Source organism: Carya illinoinensis, chromosome 2, assembly GCF_018687715.1.
Source record: "Carya illinoinensis cultivar Pawnee chromosome 2, C.illinoinensisPawnee_v1, whole genome shotgun sequence".
In the NCBI taxonomy this organism is placed as follows: Eukaryota; Viridiplantae; Streptophyta; class Magnoliopsida; order Fagales; family Juglandaceae; genus Carya; species Carya illinoinensis.
In genome coordinates, this window is record NC_056753.1 from 28,085,515 (window position 1) to 28,101,856 (window position 16,342).

Genomic DNA, 16,342 nt, shown 5'->3' on the forward strand with positions numbered 1-16,342 from the left:
TAAAAAAAATTAAATTACATGATTACATTAATTGATTGATTTTTTTTTAAATTATGTAATAAGGTCATATTTTGAAATTTTTAATCTAGATTTAAATAGTAAAATTAATAAAAAAAATCTAGATTTACTTTTTTTTTCTTTTTAAATTTAGACTAAAATATCAACAATCTTACTTAATTTAACTGAAAAAAATTCAATCAATTAATGTAATTATATAATTTATTGATTGATTTTTTTTTTAAATTATGTAATAAGGTCATATTTTGAAATTTTTAATCTAGATTTAAAAAGCAAAATAGCAAAATAGTAATTTCATACGTTAAATAGTTAATGGAAAGACTAATAACAACTAACAGCTAGGACACATTAGTTGACGTGATTAACCAAAATTAAGAACAATATATATTTAAGAGAAATGCTTGTTTGTCTCTTGCATTTGACCATTACTATATTTTTTAATTTTTCTTAAAAGTGAATGCAGCATTTATTTTAAAAAAATTAATTTTTTAATAATAGATTCTATTATTTTTAAAACGATTATATAATATTTATATACTCTATAACTGTAAGAAACTTTACTATTCTTTAAAATAACTAATCATCAAATAATTATAGAATACAACACATGATACTGTTATTATATTGCATGATAGATATAATTTAAAATGTTAGTTTTTTCTTAAGAAGAAAATATTAGTTTTTTTGTAAATGAATTTAAAATTAGACTATTTAAGTTAGGGGTGTCAAATCGTGTTAACGTATATTATACTATATAGGTCAACCCTAATTCGATCCGTTAAGTTTATCGTGTCAAAATCTCAAATCATAACACGACCTGTTAATATAACGGGTCATGTCGTGTCAACCTGTTTTGACACATTAATAAATATTACGAAATATGTTAACATGACACAATACGACTTGTAACTATTTATATAAATGGATTAAATAGGATTGGAATTAACTCATTTGACATGATTAAATTTAATATAATTTTATATAAATATTAAAATTACAATATCTGTAAAAATTATAAAACTAATTACAAATCCAAAATAACAATTCAAACAATAAAAATATCGAAATTAAAATTCTAACAATTTTATTTTAAGTATAAGGATATAATTATAATTTTAACTTTCTTATCGTGTCAAAACAGGTTATAACAGATTGACCCGTTAAACAATTGTGTTTTAACAGGTCAATCCGTTTTGACCTGAACTCGTTAAAAATAAACCCTAACCCACTATTATCGTATCATGTTCGTGTTAAGTTAACCAGTCGTATAACATATTGCTATCTTTAATTCCAGTCACATGTATTTTTAAAAAATATTTATTAATTTTGTATTCAAATCTTAAAGGAAAACTCTGTCGAATATATCTATCAAATTTATATATCAAATTATATTTTAATTTCTTTTAATGGTTAAAGAAGTATTATTTAATAGAATTATATATTTTTATTTTTAAAAATGTTTTAAAAGATTTGAAAAAATTACACTAAACAATAGAAAGTCTCGATAAAATCCTCGATGGCCAACCATTCAATCCTAAAACTTCTATACATTTATTTTCTAAAGAATTAAAAACAAAAAATAGAAGGGCAATTTAGCGATTGCGCAGAAGATGATGGCAACGAAGAGAATCCTACGAAGAGGAGGGGCATGTTCAAAAGAAGCAGGCATTTAAATATATAGAGGAACCAAGCCACGCCGCTTGCTCATTTCCTCTATATATCCCTCACCAACGATAGTCCTCTTTCTTCTTCTTCCTCCTCCTCCGCTCTTTTATCTTCAATCCCTCTCTCGCACGCAGAAATCCACACTGACTCCCTCGCGAAACCCACGCCTGGCTCGCGGGCAACGTCTCTCAGTCCACCTTCCTTACGCCGGAGATCCCTCCCCTCCTGCCTTCCGCCATCTCTCTTCTGATCGGATTTGTACCCACCCTCACCCGCACCTTCTTTCGTCCTTTTATATTGTCCTTTTCTGACATTTTCTATTTCTTTTTTAAATATTATTATTTTACCCTTTTACTCCAACCGAAGCAACCTGTTTAGCCTGTCTTGTGCTCTTTTATTTTTTTATTATCCCTCTCCTCGACTTACAAAACTTGATTTGACACTTTTGCCCCAACTTGATTTTACGCTATTGGCCTTCCGAAACAGAAGTAGGTTGACGATTTTGTTTCCCTAGAAAGCAGCTTTACGCTTTTGCCCCTCAGTTTGTGAAATTTTCTAGGTGCTGACGTGGCATGATTTGAGGGCTAGGATGAGTTATCACGCCCAACGGATTTTGACGCCTGGGGCGTCAAGAAAGCGCAAGGAGAGAGAAGTCTTGTATTCCTTGAAGCCGTCGGCTCCAGCCACGGCGGCTTCGAAGCCAGGAGAGCCGCTATCGTCAAATCGGCTTCTAGCCGGGTACATGGCGTACGAATTCCTCAAGAAGGGTACCCTATTCGGCCAGAAGTTCGACCCGGCACGAGCCGAGGCGGTGCCGCTGGCTAGTTCGTCGGCGGAGTCGAAGAGGTGGAAGCCGGTAGCTGAGGCTGCGGCGGCGAGCGTGAAGAAGGAGCATCAAAGTTACGCTGAGGTGGCGAGCATATTGAAGACGGATGGGGCCCACATTCCTGGGGTTGTCAACCCTACGCAACTCGCTCGGTGGATTCAGATGTGACCGCAACGAAGATTCACACGTCATCCTTGATTGGTCCACGTCAGAGGAGGTTAAACCCCCATGAGGCGCGTGAATTTTCAGTCCGTTTTACTCCCTCACCCACTCTCCTCGTCTCTTCTTCAATCTAGAATGCTCAGTTTCCCGGAATGTCGGAACGTTGTTAGGAAAACCCGACGCGCCTCTCTCTCTCTCTCTCTCTCTCTCTCTCTCTCTCTGTTGTGTGCTGTTGTATATTTAATTTCAAATTAAACTGCATGTGTAACTTTGGAGGGAAAACGATGAGATCGAAAATGCTTTAATATATGCTTCCTTTGTTCATCACACACAAGTGTGTCATGTGTTATATCATGCCCTTTTGTTTTGTTTTGTTAGATGACACGTTGCTTTATGTATACATGAATGTTGGCATGCATAATGATTTTGTATAACTAGCGCTTGAGAATCTCATCAGCTCAGCTAGCTCATGAAAAGGCTACATATATATGTATATATACTGATATGATATATGGCATGGGAATGAAGATTGAAGAAGGGCCCCCGGAGTTGCAGGCTTGCAGCTTGATCGAGTAAATACAAGCCAATGCTATTCCCGCGCGCCTATGTATTTATATATGGGCATGCATATCTGCATGTCTTATATATGTACTTCATGGTTGATGGGTGTACGTATCGATCGATACATACATATATGTTTGTATATATCACTGTATGAGTTATGTGCAGTAGGTTTGCGCGCATGTGATGAAGATGATGATGTGGTGGATGAGATCAGCTAGGCAGTTGAAACTGGATCAGGTCATGTTGTTTGTATGGGAATGAGTTGGGTTCGTATACATGCATGCGCAGGATACGTACATGCATGCATGATTTGATTCCAAGTGAGCACTTTGGAGCATCGATCTGATCTTGGGTCTGGGTTGTTTATGTTGTCGAGGCTAGCTCACCAGTTTCGGATGCATGCCATCGGTGAAACTAATGATGATTTGCATTTTTTAAATGAATTAGCCTAATTAGCATGCAGCGATCCATATATACCCTTTCACTTTTAAAGAGTACTAGTGGCCGCCAGTGGCTATGGCATTATGTGAGGACACTGAGGTTGTCTTCCATCCATCTGTGTTTTTTCTGTTCTTGGAATTAGGGCATGCTGCATGTTGCTGAAGTTAATTATATAATGGGATCGTGTTTGTGCTACATTCTCCTTCAAAATCATCCCTATTAACAAAATAATCCGCGTGAGGATGAGGCTTACTTTTCCAAACCCATTATTTCTCGTGGTCACATGAGCCGAGTACGGTCTATACGTACGTAATTGATTGTTCCAATATTATATATCAAAAATTCTATATATATCTTTAAACATCTGATGAATGTATAAACTTCGGATATTTCCTTTTGGATAAGCTAGGTACAATAATATTTCAGATGCTGCTTTCTCATTTTTAATAAAAACTCAAATTAATGACTCGCCAGTTCTTGTCACATATAGCTTTCTTGATCACAAGGTTCTCTTTCCTTTGTCCATTCTCATAGCAACATCCCGACCCCACTTCACAAAAATAGGTAATTAACTTTGTCCAATCAAAGAATGGTTTGTATTTGTGACGTTTGTCCAACAAACGAACAAACAAATAAAATGGTTTTACTAGTAGTACTTACGTTTGTTCCCCCTTGCATGCATGATCATCGATCTGTTTTCATGGCAATCATGCATAACCTTGCTTTAGATGATCATGTGTTTCTGTGTTTGGGCGTGGTCGTACGGATATGAGGATTTGTGGTTTAATTTACAGTAGTACTGTTGTAAACATACGAGTATTTTCATGATTAGTTAGCTAGCTAGATTCTCTTTATTTTCACGAGGATGATTTTCCTACTATCTACTGAGAAAGACTTGTAATCATATGGTCCTACCAACTTTCTCGAATTCTTCGTATCTTTAAGTTAAGGTCACAAATAATAGACTAGCAAGCAGAGAACCTTACTTAAATATTCACAGTTTTCTAATTTAACTTGTTAAATGTTAATGGCTCATGTTAATCTGTCTCTTGTTTTAAACGGCAGACAAAATTCCAAAGGACCAGTTCCAACTGACAGCTAATGAGCACCTTCTGATGTACGTAGCTTGCATTGCAAATGCTACTAAATTGGGTTGTGCTTGAGACAGAAATCACTGGTTTACTGACTATATAACCAATGTATTTTCATGATTAGCCCTAATCATCATGTGAAGTCCGTATCTTCATTTGGTCGGGGACTTGATTGTATTATTATGCGTACGTCCTCCATCTGCGGACCTGCCAATGTTACTAAACTAAAGAATTCTTCTTCCCTACTGGTTTTTCTTGTTCATCATCCTCTTTATCTTTAGAAACGATATCGAAATGACAATAGAATATAAAAGGAGAGCATTCTTATTTTTCTTATAGGTTTAGGAGTTCATAGAAGAAGATAGGGTAAAAGTGTAGATTTTCCTTTTGCCTCATCGTCTTCTATGCCGGGAATGAACCATTCCTTCCTGTCTGTTTCCATAGATCCCATTGCCTTCCAAATAATTTCTTAATAGTCATTGCAATGCAACAACTTGCATGAGTAAATTAGTAGACGTAAAACGCTGATTGCTTCAGATGCAAGAACTGTATCCGTGGATTTCGAGTAGTTTATCTCTGAAATATGGGGGCATTACAACCCACAAAGAGAGGGATTAAATTTAGCTTTATTATTGCTACTTTATCTCCTAAATGGGCAATCATCCCAATGCTGCACTGGTCATATGTCTTTGCTGTAAATAATACCTAATAATACAAGTTTGAATTGCATTGGAGCACAAGTGGAAACTTCATTAAAGCTACAAACAAGCGGATTCTAGAAAGGAAACATAAGGGGAGCATTTCATTAGAGGAAGACGAAGGAGAGACGGAGAAATATAGGAAGAAGGTTTCTCTGTTCTAGGCCTTCTTATTTGTAACAGATCTTGCTTTCAGATTCAGAAAGATTGCCCTGGCGTTAACAAGCAGGGTAAGAGTGAGTTAGTACATAAAAATCCATGCATAATTGAATTAATTACAACTGAAAATAAAATACTCTTGCATGCTGCTAAATGCATGTGTATATATAGACGAATAATACCACCAAAATAATCAAGGTCCATCTCGTTATTACAACTATATTTTTTCATTTCAGAGACCAGAAGCAACATGCAAATTATTACTGGGATCTTGGTTGTTCTTAACAAAATGGCTATTCCTCAAGTCTTTGGAACCGAGAGAAACAACATTAACATTTACATCACATTTTTGGTCATGCCAACAGGAATCTAAAGAAGATAGCAGAATTTCACTTGTTTGCTGCATATCTTCCAACAAAAATTCATGCCACGTAATTCATGTCACTCTGTTTGACTTAAATTTGGGAAAGAAAAATGCCCATTAAGGTTAAGTCACTTTTATAAACAGACAGATCTTAGGCCCGGTAAGACTAGAAAATGATAGCATCCCATGACCCATGTAGTGTGAGTACTTTGTTTGGCACCCTGCAAAACAGGTCAGATTAGAGCAGCTCCTCTGGGTGCTTTGAACATGGGATTATTTGCTGACAACTTTTGTATGTGTGTGTATAGAGTGGGTAGTGGTCAGAGACTTTAATGATCTGTTTCTTTGAGGAGTGAAGGTATCAAGGAGAAGAGAAAAAACACCATTACTTTAGTATTGAGGTGTGTTCCGGCCCTAAGTAAAACTTTCTAGTGTAACCTACTAATCCGCTTTATTGAACAGAGTATGCTACAATTTATTGGGGTCTGTTCCCACCCTAAGTAAAACTGATGCCACTATGCACTAGAAGTAGATTGGAAACAGTTGGTTCTCTCAAGGGGCACCCCCCAGTAATATTCCCTTCCATCTGCACCTGGCAACTTTTGAAAAATAACTGTTAGCCAAATTTGGCTGAATTGATTATGAAGATTTTGATAAGGCATTATCCCATATGAGAAAACAAGACTCTTAGAAAGTACAGGTGAGAGTTCTAGAGGTTGGCTGGCCATAGAAGGTATCGATCAACCATTTCCTATACAGACTTAAGGAGAACATTGCTGAAGAAGTTCATACATTTAAGCCAAAGGCCTTGTAGGAAATAATTGGGATGGTTCAAATGATGGAAAACTTCCACTTTCAAAGGTGAGCTCCACGGCTTGTCATCCCAACTATGGCACCGATTTCTGCCAACCATCAAACAACTGCGTATTTTGTAAAGGAAGTTCCATGGATGAAAAGCAATTTGGTTAAATAAGGTTTGTGATTCAACTGCAATAAATGTTACACTCTATGACATAGTAGTTAGATTCTTCAATTGCTCCTTATTGAGAATGCTCATTCTCTAGAAATCGGTATAGCCTCTATGGACCTTGGTGCTATGGATGAGCTCTCCAGCTTGAGAACAAGCTTCATTTTAAGAGGAGGAGGGGGAGTGTTTGGCTTTGTAAAGGGGGAAATGAGGATGTAAGTAGTGGACAGTTGTCCATGCGATCTGTTAGGTGTAAGTGCTCTGTTTTGCGTCCTCAACCCAGGGCAGATTACAGCACCTCCGTGTGGTGCTTTTGATTGTGGGATTGTGTGTGCGTGCGTGTGGAATAGAGCACCACCTTAGGATAGAGTAGTGGATAGTTTGCATGTTGTGTGTCAGGGAGTGAGGACCACAATTTTCCAAATGAATTAGTAAGATTACAATTTAAAAATTACATGATTTCAAGTGGTTTCAATCTCTATTCCATGAAAAATAATTGTAGCACACTGTGAGCCAACTGTTCTTCCAATCCAATTTGGGCAGGAGAAAATAAGAGTTAACAACAGAACGTATAGTACTTAGCAAAACTACGCCGACAGAGTGTAAGGCGATATCTTTTCCTTTTCTAGCTTAAACAGTCATTTGCTTTTCTCTAATAATAAGTTTTTGGTAAGAGGGTAAAAGGTTCCTATTTTTTCCTTCAATTCCAGAACCACAACCCATATAAGGAATATGTGCTGATTCAGAGCAGATATAATGGCAATATGAAACTTCAACATGTTCTTGCTCTTTTAAATAGGAAACGGTTGCTCTTATTGTAGTATTAAACATAATTGATCAGGTGCAACGTGGTAGTTGCACGTGGTCTTCCTTTGCACTTTCTGCAATATATTCAGTTACTCTATTTGTTAATAAAAAAGTTACCCTATCAGATTTCTTTCTTTAGTCCATTATGTACCTCGTTGAGTCCAGAATTAAGATGCCTCTAAAAGTGATTCATGTTGTGTCAATCTATTGCTTCAATCCTTGTGAAGGTCCATTGAAAAATTAAGATATGTAACTCATTCATATATTGGTTCATACTTGCACCAGAGCTTCGCACAGACAACTGAAGATAAATAATAGAACGCGAAGTTAAAGGATATATGTTCATACCAGCAAGAGGCGACAAAGCTGTGAAATATGACGCGGAATTGCAAAGGCATGTATTGGTAATTCACCCAACCAACTATAGGCCAAAACTGCAAGCCACAAGTATCAAAGTTTTGGTGATGCCAATTTAACAAGTTGGCTTCCAAGTCAAACAATGAAACATGGTTCAACATACCTTCCATGCTGTCAACTGAATAGAGGGGTAGTCCTTTCGAACTTTATTCTTCACTAAACCCCATGGTCTTCCTGCAATACCAGACTATAGCATTAATTTTTAAAGAACAAAGTAATCTTTCTTCTTCAAGTTTAAGAAGGTGTTTCTCGACTCAGAATTCTCTGGCATAAGAGTTCTTCCAAGAATGTCAAAATCAGCCAGGCTCTTTTTAGAGCAAAAGTTCTTCTGTGAACTGGTAAAGGACTAAATGCCAAAAGAAAACAATAAAATGTCATCCAACACGAAACTTATTCCCAGTCATGAAGTATCTTCTCTAGATTCTAGAAGGTAAACTTTTGCTCCCCAATTCCCCATCAGTGCTGAGTAAGCCTTTTAGGGCTTGATGTTTGAACATTGGAATGGTACCCCCTCTCCAGCCCACCTCAAATCCCACCAAGCCACACACACAGAGAACATATGTATTTAATCACAACCTATGTTTTGGAAGTAGTACTATGTATCTTATCTTCTCTTTTGTCAGGAATGTAAAGACAGTCACATGAAAACAAAAGCAAGAATCTACAGCATTTTGGAATATTTTAACTTCAACAACTGAGAACTACATCCATCATCTCTAATAACGAGAGCTCATGATAAGAAAATAAAGTAAAAATTAAACAAGTAATAGCAAAAATAAAAATTGATGGCACTAGTCCAATAAAATTTACATATTACTAATGACTAAAATGCATTAAATGGTACACATCACAAACCTTCGACTACCAAACCATAGTACATCATGAAGAAAAAGTTGTTCCAAGGGGAAGAGGTTAGCTGTTCCAATAACACCTAAAAATAGAACACCGTCCATCAATACTTGAACAGAAAATTGAATATAGGTTAGAGAAGAACAAAAGGCCCATTTTAATAACTTCAAAATTGCTTCAATCATGCATTAGACTAATAACCAGCAAACAAAGAACATGAACAGTAGCAAAACATTACCTTCTTCACAACAGTTTTGTTGTCCTTCTTCCCCTTGAAAATTATATCCATTAACTTGTGGAGGAAGTGCCCAAAAGGTCCTCCATATGCAAAACCATAGAGCTGCAAAAGAGGTTTAGTAAGTAAACGCAAACAATACCAAAATATAACAACTGACTCACAATTTGTAAAAACAACACTAACTAATTTTCAATTTGGCTGTGAGAAAAGGGGAAATATATTAGAGACTTCATAATTGGAGACTCGATCAAAAGAAAAGGCCTTAACGGGGCATAAATTCCTGATTTAATCAATTCATGGAAAATAAAGGGAAAAAAAAAAAAAAAAAAAACCTAAAAGCTGCTGTTCGGTCCACTTTCAGAATAAAGAGTGAAGAGTTTGATCCATGCCATACGAGCTTACCATTAAGTGAAAACAAATTGAAGACAATATTATCAAAGTTACCATACCATGATAAGAAGTAATCTTTTCAATTGAAGCTTCTTGATCCCAGAAATCTTTTGGGCAACTGCATCACTACACCCGGCTAAAACCCCCGCTGTGATAGCCTAAAAACCAAAATTTTAAACCAAAAAACAAGTGCAAAAAGCATTATCTCTAACAACATCAAACTTCTTTAAAAACCCCTCCAACTAATATCTAACAACAGGCGAAATAAAAAACAGAGAAACGGATAGAAGCTTTAAAGCGCATAGCTTAGTTAAAAAGAATGGGTTTCAATCCAGAATGAAAGAAACCTTGGTTTTAAGAGGGTGGAGTTGAAGCTGCAGGAGATATTTCGTCCAAGCCACGTTGATAATGTCAGACATGGTGAGTGATCAACCTCCCAACTCAACCGTAAGTCTCTCTTACTCTGTCTCTCCCAATGCCTCAATGGACTTTCAGACTTGGACACAAAACGAGATTGAGAGCTTTGACCGAGCATAGAATTGGAAATGGGATTCGAAAGTGATTGGGATTTTATAATTGAAATAGTTAGGTGAAGTTGGGAAGTTGCGAAATGTCAGACCTCAAAACAAAATTAAAAAGAGAACAAACAGGAAACATGAGCACCTAACCAGCTACAGCGACTGCGAGTTTGTTAATTAATTTGATATAAAGTCTATTTTTTGAAAAAATAAAATTTATTATGAAAAATATTTTGTATTAATCCATGAAGTTTTTCTATAAAAGAAAAAAAACCATTTCGATTCAAATATGGAAGGGGAGTAAAATCATATATAAGTCGTAATTATGTTTTCGTTTTTCAAAGTATATTTATAAGTACTTATACGTACCGTTTGAAATATTTTATATTTTTATTTTTTAGATTAAAATAATTCTTCATTTTCAGAAGATACAAAATTATAAATAGTCATTAATAAAATAAAATAAAAGTAACATTTAAAAAGTGGGAATCAATAATACAACTTGTGTAGTGAAAATACGTAAGAATATGATTTTCTTTTAAAAATAAAAAAGAAAAATTCATGAATAAACTGTACATATCTATTATAGATTTGTTTTTATAGATTTGATCTTAAACATTTTGATGCATGCATGCATGCATAGGTATTGGATGGGCAATGCTACACAACCTCCCAACACTCCACACTCCACTTCTTTTTTTTTTTTTAATATTTTTTTAATTCATTTTTTTAAATTAATTTAATTATTTTATTCATTATTTATATATTAAATATTTAATAAAAGATAAAATAATAAAAATTAAAAAAAAATGTAGAGTGTGGAGTGTTGGGAGGTTGTAAAGATTTTTTCTTGTTGGATAATAATCAACAGAATTTGACAAAGAAAAATTTATTCATTATCTATTTTTTCATTATTCTATCATCATCCCATAATGTGATATTAAATGATATGTTCACAAGTGAAATATAATAAATAATTTTCAATCATCTGATGTCATATCATAAAATAATGAGAATATGATGATCAAAATATTGCACGAAATTTAAGTGATTATTGTGCGAAATTAATTAGATCAACATATTATGCGTGTGAGTATATTAAAACTTTAAGTGATATTTACACGAAATTGTTAATTTAAACTCTTGGATCAAGTTTTTATTCAAATTTCATGAACTAAAATTAAAATAAATACATACATAGAGTGAGTTAGCATCTTATAATATTATTTGAAAATTCAAACTGACAACTTTAAATGTTATATAACCTACAGTACTACTACTGCCTTTTAGCTCTTAGAATTAGGCAAAAATTTGTAATTAGATGCTGAACCCTGAGAATGTCTCTATCTGTGATGGTTCCTTGAAACATGAAGTAGTGCTTTTGAGTTGAGAAAAACGTGCAGCTTGATCTTGACATGCAGAGTCAATATCAATCTATTGTTAAGAAAAAGAAAAAGAAAAAGAAAAAGCAGGACGAAATAATTAAACAGGCCAACTACTCAAACATATGCAGCTTCCTGGCACTTTAATCTGCATGCATGATATGCATTTTCATGCATTTTCTTCCTTCCCAGAATGAATCCAACAACCAAAAATATCAATTCATGTTTATCTCTCAACAACCAAAAATATTAATTCATGTTTATCTCTTTGATTATTATATGGTGGTTGTGGCTGTTTCAACTTTCAAGGAACCATCTAATGATGGTGACGATCTGCAGTCTCAGAAGCATTAATTAAGCTCATTTCAACTATAAATAAATAAAAAGCCATTGCGATTAATTAAAATATAAATCTTATTAAAAAAATAAAATATGAAAAGCCGTTCATTTCTTTATTATTAAGTCTGTTTAGAATTTAAATTGAAATGTAATTAATTTAATTTAATTTAATTTTAAATTTAATCTAATATTTAAATATTTAATTTTTAAATTAATAAATTTATATCAATTTAAAATTTTTTTACACGTAAGACTTAAAATTTTTTTAACTTTTCGTAAATATATTTAAATTTATCTTAATATTTAAATAAATCTAAACTCATTTAAAAAAATTAACTCTATCATCTCAACTCACTATTATTCATAAAAAATTTAATTTATTTCAACTCAGTTTAACAACAAACGAGTTCTAATTCAACACCCAGTTATTTACCCACGAGGTCATGTACTGCATTTAATTAATTAATAATTCGTTCCTTAAAAAGTTTGTAATAATATAATTAAAAAGCCATCCATTCCTTAAAAAGCTTGTAAGTCACGACTCGATCTTGACGAGTAATTAGAGTTACTTTTTGCATTGATACCATGCATAAATGATTCTTGGATCCTCTTTCTACTCAATAAAACATGTGAGGTTTTCAATTACTAAATATAAATACAAGGATAAAAAGGGAAGAGATCGAAGACCAAGGTACAAATAAACTTGTAATTATCTTGACATGTTTGCCAAATATATAGAGAGGAAATTGGTTCCAACATAAAGCATATTAAAAACGTACATGTCTCTTTCCAAACAGCCTTAAATATTGCGATCTTTTGTACGTAGGACGTACTAATTATATTATTGTGCTTCTAACCTGTCTGAAAATCACACAAAATAATTTTAAAGTGATTCGGTAACTTGCCTACGTTCACTGGACCCTCTTTTATAGAATTTGTACAAGATTTACAAAAATCTTCAAATTCTCAATTTTCCCTCACGTCCCTCTTTCTATCTCCTCTCCCACTGCCCTTGATCTCTCACCTTAGTGAGGATGAGTTTTCTACAACTGAGCTCTCTCCTATTTATAGGAGAGAGCAGCCTACAATTTACAATTTCGGTGGAGGGATTTACGGAAGAAATGGAGGTGCCTAACATGCCAAATTTGAGAACGGTGCATGTGCAGCAACTATACACCACCTGCACTCACACTTGGGTTGACTCAACAATCACCCCCTCCACCCAAGTGTGCCACACCAGGCTGCTTGCAAACTGATTCATTTTTCAAATGAATACACCTCTTTCTTTGACATGAGAGAATTCTGCTATCGAATACGCTCCAATGCATCTGCAGGTACGTCTTCAAATGGATATCCAGATGCCTCTCCAAATGCATCTTCAAATGCATCAGCATAGTCTACATCCACGGAGCTTGCAAGGGATTTTCTTCAGAGGAGATTTACCAGTGCTCAATTGCACAATCTCAACTCTCTAGGATTCTTCTTTTGCTCGAGTCCATGAGTCCGCACTCATGTACACCTTGAGCAAACTGAGCTTCGCTCTAGGCTCATCCGAGCGAACAATCTGCTTCGCTCTAGCCACATCCGAGCAAACAATCTGAGTAAACTGAGCTTTGCTCTGGGCTCATCCGAGCGAACAATCTGCTTCGCTCTAGCCACATCCGAGCGAACACCTTGAGCAAACTGAGCGTCGCTCTAGGCTCATCCGAGCGAACAATCTGCTTCGCGCCTTTACAGCTTTCAAACCAGGCTCCATAATCCTACAATCACACCAATCTCCAACTTGGAGACTGGTTCTCAACATGCCGAGCTCTATCTCCAGCATGATCCCTTATCATCTATCCAATTTTACAGCTCATGTCTTCAAGTCAGAAGACTAACTAAAGTGATGCATAACTTTAGTTCATCACGTACAATGCCCTTAATCAACACATCTACATAGGGCAACATATCTCCCACTGCACTGGGAATCAATGGTCTCGCACAGACCTTGACACATATCAGAGAACCTGTTGCTGAGGTCTCATCTCTGATCTGGGTGACTGACCCTTCATCCTGCTGCTATCTTCAGTCGCATGTGTCCATCTTGTGTGCAGTCTCCGACTTGCATAATCTCCCTTCTTGCAAGATTTTTCTTCATACCGTAGTTCACTACCTTCATTCAGCAGGATACATTTTAAGGTAGTAACCACCATGGAAGTCTGATCGTCTTGGCAGTTCTTTAGGTGTAGATATCCCTGGAAAATCTGACGTTTTGTTCCCATCTCTCACACCTGTACTTCATGTCGTGGTCTAGGGAGATTTCTTTAGAAAAGTAAAACTGGGTTCCTTTTACTTTCTCTAATTCACACGACAATTAACCCGAGCCAAGACCAATTAATCCTTCGTGACCTTCCAACGCCAAATGCTACTGGGCAACAATAGCAACAATCTTCACCTTAATGAAGATCTTCATAGCTCCTGCTATCATGCTTCACCATAAAAGCATATCCACTCAGAATAAACCAATTCCAAGCATTTCACTTCGGCCCATGTCGAAAATAACCTTGCTGAAAACTATGGTGTAACTTCCACGTTTGGCTCTCCTGGAAGTTCATCAACTATCGACATGAATTTCCACCACACACCCTGCATTAATGCCAAACCAATGCCTGTGTGTAAACTTGTGGACCTGCTAACATTAACACATCCTCTATCATGGCAACTCATGCCATGAGGATATACATGTCTCTTTTTTCATGGAGAGAGACACAACATTAGCATCGATACCAGTATCTCCATTTACTGACTTGGAGCCACTTGCCGAAACTGCTCCTTGTACTAGCCGTTTCACCAGTCGCTAGTATCACTGTTGACTTCAGGAATTGATTTGCCCTTCAACGCCTTTGAGAAAACACTACTGAATGACTGCTGTCTTCAGGCTGTCCTTAACAGCATTGTGCACTGCAAGAAATGCAATGCCATGTATTTCTTCAGTCACCATATTCACAGCATCATTCTCAATTTTCTCCTGATTTTAGCAGTCTCTTGTGGCCTGTCTTGCCACAATTTCTAGCGAGTCATCTGTTGTCCAGATCTTGACTTGCCTCTGTCCTTACAATCAACATTCAGGACCAACAACTCGAGATCTCTTTTGCGCACCTCCTCATCCAGGATAAGATCTCTTACATTGAGAAACTTCAACTGCGACCTCTTTGCAGAATTACTCATAGCCATTCTCATGACCTCCCAACCTTTTGACCACAACGTCAAATGCTATTGGGCAACAATAGTACCTTCTGCCCTTTCTGAAGTTGAACAATTTCTTCATGACATTGCTTTAATGAATTTACCGTAGAAATGAATAGTACCTCACTAAGTCAGTTCCCAGGAAAAATTGGAGGGTCACAATGGACACACTTAAAATTTCCAATCTCCTAGACAGAACCTCCTTAGACTGTACGTATCCACACTACCACACCAAAACTTCATCTGCACTTTGTTATTTGCAACTGGCTTTTCAAAGAAAGCCACAACGAGATCCGATGCGGTTCTCCTCTTAATAACAATATGCTCCATGAGTTGTATGACTGCCAAAACTTGCTGATATAACAAGTTAATCAGCATCGTCCAATGATCTGAAATTTGCTCCATCAAATTTCACGATCCCAACTGGCTTAAATTAAGCCCAAAACCAATGAGTCCATCATGACTCCAACTGGCTACGATCAAGCCCACAACTGATCTGCAACACGTGGACGGTTCAGATCAAATGTACTGATGGCGAATCTCAACATTCCCACCGTACCGATGAGTCCGGAATGATCCAAATAGTTTGCCACCACTATTTGATCATCGCGATAGAACTCCAACTGGCTACGATCAAGCCCAAAATGATCTGCAACACCTCGACAGTTCAGATCGACTGTACCGATGGCGAATCTCAACATTTCCACCGTACGGATGAGTCCGGAATGATCCAAATAGTTTGACATCACTATTTGATCATCGCGATGGAACTCCAACTGGCATAGATCTAGCCCAAAATGATCTGCAACACCTCGACAGTTCAGATCGACTGTACCGATGGCGAATCTCAACATTCCCACCGTACAGATGAGTTCAGAATGATCCAAATAGTTTGTCAGCACTATTTGATCATCACAATTGAACTCCAACCGGCGTAGATCTAGCCCAAAATGATCTGCAACACATCGACAGTTCAGATCGACAGAAAAAATGGCGAATCTCAATATTCCCACCACACGGATGAGTCTGGAATAATCCAAATAGTTGGAAAGCACTATTTGATCGTTGAAATCGGACTCCGGATGGCTTAGATCTAGCCCAACAAAGATCTGAAAATTGGACGGTCCAGATCTCTCTGGCGCGTGTACCACACGTGCCGCAGTAGGGCGTCTGAGGCGCGTCTGGCGCGTGGACAACACGCGCCACAGTAGCTTGTGCG

At 36.3% G+C, this 16,342-nt stretch overlaps 2 protein-coding genes across 3 annotated transcripts; one reads left to right on the forward strand and one right to left on the reverse strand.

Annotated features, from left to right (window-relative positions):
• The first annotated feature begins 1,705 nt into the window (after positions 1-1,705).
• Positions 1,706-3,000, forward strand: LOC122300658. The gene has a single exon (XM_043111468.1). The coding sequence runs from the start codon at positions 2,273-2,275 to the stop codon at positions 2,675-2,677; it is 405 nt and encodes a 134-aa protein (XP_042967402.1). The 5' UTR covers positions 1,706-2,272; the 3' UTR covers positions 2,678-3,000.
• Positions 3,001-5,299: 2,299 nt separating this feature from the next.
• LOC122300657 (peroxisomal membrane protein PMP22-like) lies at positions 5,300-10,292 on the reverse strand. 2 transcript variants are annotated; one of them, XM_043111467.1, is made up of 7 exons: positions 10,004-10,292; positions 9,716-9,814; positions 9,267-9,368; positions 9,035-9,110; positions 8,283-8,353; positions 8,111-8,196; positions 5,300-5,654 (listed from the first exon to the last, which is right to left on the reverse strand). In XM_043111467.1, the coding sequence occupies exons 1-7, from the start codon at positions 10,073-10,075 to the stop codon at positions 5,636-5,638; spliced, it is 525 nt and encodes a 174-aa protein (XP_042967401.1). In that variant the 5' UTR covers positions 10,076-10,292; the 3' UTR covers positions 5,300-5,635. The 2 variants fall into 2 exon arrangements, with proteins under 2 accessions (XP_042967401.1, XP_042967400.1); XM_043111466.1 differs by having other exon boundaries at positions 5,300-5,677; positions 10,004-10,283.
• Positions 10,293-16,342: the final 6,050 nt, after the last annotated feature.